Source organism: Perissodus microlepis, chromosome 13 (genome assembly GCF_051167445.1).
Source record: "Perissodus microlepis isolate ML-2025 ecotype Zambia chromosome 13, ASM5116744v1, whole genome shotgun sequence".
Taxonomy (NCBI): domain Eukaryota; kingdom Metazoa; phylum Chordata; class Actinopteri; order Cichliformes; family Cichlidae; genus Perissodus; species Perissodus microlepis.
The window spans coordinates 14,498,712-14,504,769 of NC_140473.1; the positions used below are offsets into that span (position 1 = coordinate 14,498,712).

General features: G+C 41.3%; 1 protein-coding gene across 1 annotated transcript; it reads right to left on the reverse strand.

Annotated features, from left to right (window-relative positions):
- Nucleotides 1-1,349: 1,349 nt before the first annotated feature.
- tmem72 (transmembrane protein 72) lies at nt 1,350-5,228 on the reverse strand. Its single transcript, XM_084947958.1, has 5 exons — nt 5,003-5,228; nt 3,067-3,133; nt 2,347-2,418; nt 2,050-2,189; nt 1,350-1,901 (listed from the first exon to the last, which is right to left on the reverse strand). The coding sequence occupies exons 1-5, from the start codon at nt 5,076-5,078 to the stop codon at nt 1,465-1,467; spliced, it is 792 nt and encodes a 263-aa protein (XP_084804084.1). The 5' UTR covers nt 5,079-5,228; the 3' UTR covers nt 1,350-1,464.
- Between the last annotated feature and the right edge of the window lie 830 nt (nt 5,229-6,058).

Consider the following 6,058-nt stretch of genomic DNA (forward strand, 5'->3'; position numbering starts at 1 on the left):
TTGTTCCAGCAGCTGAACGACTTCCCTCATTCTGACGGATGTGGACATGACAAAGCTGCCGGAGCGCTTATAGAAGAGGGCGAGAAATAGTGCCGTTCTTTTCCTCCCGTCTGTTTATAGGTCAGTCAGCTGCTAATTGAACAAAGATCATTGTGAAGATAATAATAAAGCTCAGGTTATGGGCCAGTGAGCAGCCTCAGCAAAATCCAGACAAAGACTCTCTGTTCTTTCCACAACACAGGAGAAGGTCTCGTCCCTCTGGAGAGGATACACATGTCATGACATAAAAACATATCGAAGCTATTTATGACACCAGGTGATACCATGCTGGTTGTGTAACTTTGTGAGAAATATGTGGAATAACCCTGTTGTTTAACCTTCAGGTTGTTCATCTGGCTTCAGTTCTCGTTGAGGTGCTTTCTGATGAATAGGACTCTCTGCTTATATTGATTCTCTCCTTAGCTGTGATGCTACAGAGAGGTTTCCTCTAAGGGCTACATACAGTTATATATTTATTGTTCAGTGAACAAAAGACTGAGGAATACCCTGTGTGTGTGGAGTGTGTGTGTTTTGACAGAACAAGACAATATTGATTTATGACCTGAACAAAAGAGGAATGCCCATGTAGAGTCTCACATCCTTTGTAGCTCAATAAAATAAAAAGGAAAACAATAGAAACATCAATACAGGCTTTTTTCTATTCACTTTTGAATCATAATTATAGTAAAAATAAGTGCAATTCAAACTGTCTGATTCACTCTTAGTGCTCACCATATGACCCTTTATTGATAAATAATTTACTGTGTTTGGCTAGACGTGTTTTGGGTGAAGCCTGTAGCCGTGCTTTCGGTGAACGATCTGATGTTTCTTTCATCGCCATATTAACATGAACACTCCTCCCAGAGCTCTGTCTCCATGGTCACCGCTCGCACACGACAAACACACAATGAGGGCCGACGCATGCACCTGCACAAGCTCCACTGCCTGCTATACTCTCAGTCACATTTGCACATGTTTTCTCTGAATGAGTGAAACAGTTGATCTAATTTATGACCTTATGAATAATGTATGTGGCAGTAACTGGATGGGATTGCTGGGCATTAATGTCTGCTCTTCATTCAGTGCTGGCTTTGACAAAAACAACAGCAACAACAAAAAAAAGCAGGCCTTAATCCACCCACATGCACATGTTGGTACAAATGGTTTCATTTATTTGAGTGCATGCATTTGAAACTCCAACTTTTAAATTTGTACAAGACTCCAAAAATATACAAATCAGTCAAATATTTCATAAAAATCAAAATTTTTTATAGCTTAATCACATAAAATAAACCTTATTGTGGAAGACATTGGTACTTTCTACAAAAAGTTGGTGCAAGACCGGCTGGTTGTACGGAGTATGCGTGAATGCATTATTCTTTATACATCATTTCCATTGTGTGTTATCAGTAAGCACAGCGACATTCAGTCAGTAATCATAGGTGCAGTGTCTGAGGTGGTGTCTGGCTCACAGTATCCATCCATCTCCTCCATCTCCCTCTCCACAGGCTTCTCCCCACTTCTAAAGCATATTAGTCTCTTCTCTTTCCACCTCCTCCTCCTTTCCCCATCTGTGTCTTTAGGTGCTGTTGTCTGCTCCAGCTCCAGCATAGCCTGGATGCTGTCTCCTCTCTCTCCGGTGCTGAGGCAGTTGTCTCTGCTTGTCGGTGCCAGCCCCTGTCCTCTCCTGCCTGTCACCATATGGAAGAATGAGAAGGTGCCGTCTGAGCCCGTGCTTTCTGTCACAAAGACAGCAGTTGGGCCTTGGTTGCTGAAGCTCTCCTGCGGGCTTTTGGGAGGTTTGGTCTTTGTTTTCTTGCTCAGTATGAAGTTGAAAAAGGCTGTCACCAGAAGCATTGTTCCTGAAGTTAGAATAATAATGTCACCATTAATTTTCTATGCTACATCTATGCTTTTTATGCTTTTCCATGATAGGAGCATCTGCTGCTGAAATGCCACAGGAACAGGAAACAGTAATGTGAAGTATTGAACTTGCTGGTGTTGTTTTACCTGGGATGATTGCATGCCACACCAGTACAGGGTGCAGGAAACAGACCACTGACATGATGGAGTAGTATAGGAACTTATGAAAGCCTCCAATGCGAGCCATCTTCCCCCACAGTAAAAACAACTTCCAGTCTGGAGGGCAGCTGTAGAGATATCAGGCAAGAAGGCAAGAAAAAAGTCAGGATTACTTTACATTATTACAGTTTAGACTGCAGTTTAGACTGCAAAGTTCAAAGTTTGAAAACCTCAAAGAATTGTGAGTTATCTTTGCTACAGTAGCCATGAGGGTTGTGTACTCACGGCAGACACATGGACAGGAGAGAATCCAGGAAATAGGCTAGTTCAAGAATCATGATCCCAATAAATGAGACTCTGGGGGAAGAAATTGGACAATGATGATATACTCAGTAATTTCTACACTAAAAAAAGCAGCTGCAAGTGCTCAAGATATTACCCTACATATGGTAAAGAAAACGTTTGTGACAACTGCAATTTTCTTGTATTTAGTTTACAATTATCTAATCCAGCAATAGAGAAAAATGCACCCAGACTAACCAGTATTACACACTAACCTCTTTTAAGTGTAATTGGTGTGTTGTGTGTTACTGTGTGTGAGGACAGCATCCATCTGCACTAACTTTATGTGTAGTGATTGAATAAACAGTCATTCGTTTCTAGTGTCCTTGGAGAGATGTTTTCCGTTGTCTCTGTGGGAATTTGTCTCTGTACTACAGAGATAATAATAAGAATCAGAAGATGTCCTCTGTTCTGCCCTCTGCACCCTGCTTCAACTTTCTGAGTCCTTCCCAACAGCTCCTCTCAAGTGTGTTTATTTATCAGAGACTATAAAAGCATGTGCAGTGTTTTTCTAAACCATCTTCTTAAAGCCCTTGGGTCTTTAGCTTTGCCAGCTTTCAAAACCAGGCTGTGTATTTGTAACTCAAGAATGCCACCAGAGTCAGGAGTGCTTGTAAATCCCATCAGTAAGTCAAGAAGTAGACTCAAAAAGTAAGCGCTTACATGAGATAGATGCCAAGGCTGTTGAATTCTCCCTGATGTAGTGTTTCCACTCCCACAGCACACAACACTGAAAAAGACACGGGACAATAATTCAGCTTAATTCATGGATTTGTTGGTGAACAGATTCTGTCCACCAGATGTCAGAGTAAGTTCATGAATTTTTCTGTGCTGGATGCTGGAATGCAGCCGAAGGTAACCTTCTGTAAATGCTCTCAGTACTTTCACTGGGATTAAACACTCTTGTGTGGTGTTTTCAGTGTTCTTTGGATTTATTTTTTACCATGTCTTTCATATTTTGCTTTAAAAGTTGTCTCTATAGTGTTCTGTCAGCGACAGTAATTTAAAGCCGACTGAATGTTTTCCTCAAGAAAAGGGCAACTGTCTGTAGCACAAGGGATGCAACTTAAAGTCACTTTTACATACCACAGGAATGGTGGTACTGACCTAGTGATGTACATTAAAGGTATTTAAAGATGCTTAATTTAAGCAATTATTGCAATTGTTCCTGTCATGGTCATGAAACTTTGGTAATAACTTACTCATGCTTGCAATTGCCATACCAATGTCAGTAGGTAATTTTACTTGAGTGGACATATCACACAGTCGCGCAGCTAATGCCATAAAACGCCATCAATCCATGAGATCTGTGCTTTAGCATCAAGATAGTAAATCTCTTCAGCAGATAATGCTAACTGTGACTTAACTACACTTCTATATGGTAAATGTCAAACTAATGCCAGCAGTTGGTTAGTTTAGCAAAAATGCTGGAAGCATGGGTAAACAGCTGGCTTGACTCTGTCCAGATGTAACACAATCCACCAACCAGCACCATTCAGTGTTCCTTTAACAGGAAGTTCTCCCAAGCTGTGTGCTGACAACAATAAAATACCTTTCATGCTACATGAAAGGACACTACTGTGCTGGTGCGACACAAGATAAGAAATGACATGACAGCAACATTTTTAAAATTTTAAACAAAAGTGCATTTTATTAACCAGTCATTCTCTTGTGAGATAAGCCCGGTTAAATGGGGATTGCTGCCAAACACATGGAAGCACTTTCTCTAGCCTGCTTACCAAAAATCAAGAGATTCAGTGATACAATCTGCAGCAGAGGGAAACTCGGGTAATGTGGCTAAATGGTTTCTAGTAGTTTGGAGAGTATGCGAGGATTTAAAGCTGCATATAGAGCAGCTGGATATTAACAGAGCTGCTCCCTGCATGTACTGTGAGCATGTGGAACACACACAGACACCAACAGGCCAACCCAGACATGTGAACTCACAGCAGACTGCCAGCCAGAGGCACACGCACATAGACATTTACCAAAAATAGACTGATACACACACACACACACACATAAAAATAATGCACAGAAAGCTCATGTAGGCGCGAATGCACAACAGCTTGTGATCACATAATCCCAATAACCCAGCTGGACGCAGAGACTGTTTGTGTCATGTGTGGCACATGCTTCTCAATAAATATTCAGTGTCTGCAGATGTTTGAATTTAAGTGTGTGTGTGTGTGTGTGTGGGGGGGGGGGGGGTGTCCCATATTTTTCTGAAGGAAGCAACAAGCAGACAGCTTTTGTGATGATTTACTGAGGCAAAGAGAGCTTTGTACAATCTGTCCCTGTGTGTCTGAGGAAAACAGAAAACGAGGGACAATAACGTAAATCAAGTATATGCTCTATATATCAGCCAAGACAGGGTTTAGTGCTCTTGGAGATCAAGACTATGTCACAGTCTGACCTTTTAACTTTGTTTTTAAAGACATGATGGGTGCCTCTTCCCCCGAGGAGATGTTTTAAGACTTTTAGAAAGATCTATAGGTGCACCCAAAGAATCTGGCTCATACTAAAACGAGAAGAGACACACATGACGCTAAATGAAATCTTTAGCTTTTCTCTGCTTCTTTTCATATTTATGTCTTACCTGTGGATGTAGAAATGCCAAGGAGCCTGCAGGTGCACTCGACTACAATCCACCATATTCTCTCTAAGCTCCCCATGACCTCAAAAGTTTCACCTTTGTAAAATAGATATATTTTTTCCCAGCACCTGATCGTTATAAAAGTAGCATTCTAGATGCGTAGTTGAATCCTGGCTAGATGAACAGATGGTACAAAAGCTAAAACAGAGCAATGCAGCACTTCCATGATGTGGAGCCTGTTACCTCATGAAAGTTTGTGACTGAATGCCCCTGTTGCTGCAGTAACTGCTAATCACACACACACACACACACACACACACACACACACACACACACACACACACACACACACACACACACACACACACACACACATACGTCAGGGAGAAACTATTGAGCTCAAGGTAACTTGCTGACCATTTTACATTTGTCATTAAAGCTGGTTAAAAATTAAATCCATTAAAAACCCATCTAGTACCTGATCCAAAGGTATTTATTTTATAAGCTGGAATGCAGAGAAGATCACCGACCTTGCTTTTCACCCAAATAATTTCTTCTCCTCTCTTTATAACATGTTTTCTTTCATCTGATTTCACCTTATAGTGAGGTTGTTGGTGATTCAGTGCAACCAAACCATCTGAAAGACTTCAAACAAACACCATCTTTTTTTCAAACCCACACTTCAACATACAGCCATCATTTTGGCACCCACTGATCCCAACTTTGTCTCAGCAGAGTGAGCACTGATGAAATATACAGCGGCTTGCGTCAGTAAAGAAAAGGCCATTTTTTATGGGTTTGCACATATTATAAACAAACTGCACTTAGTATGCAGTGCAGTGCATGCCCGATTGGCTCGCTGCACTTTGTGAAGAGTGGCTACAATGGTATAAAAACAAACAGATACCTTTTGCCATACATTCAAATGTAGCTCACATAATCAGGTGACGCAGGTTTCAATGAGGTGTAAGCTTGTTCAGGCACAGCAGAGGCCTACTGGAACAAGCAAGTCAGATTTGCAGAGTTCACACAGGCACACTGACTCCTGTCAGGGCCAAA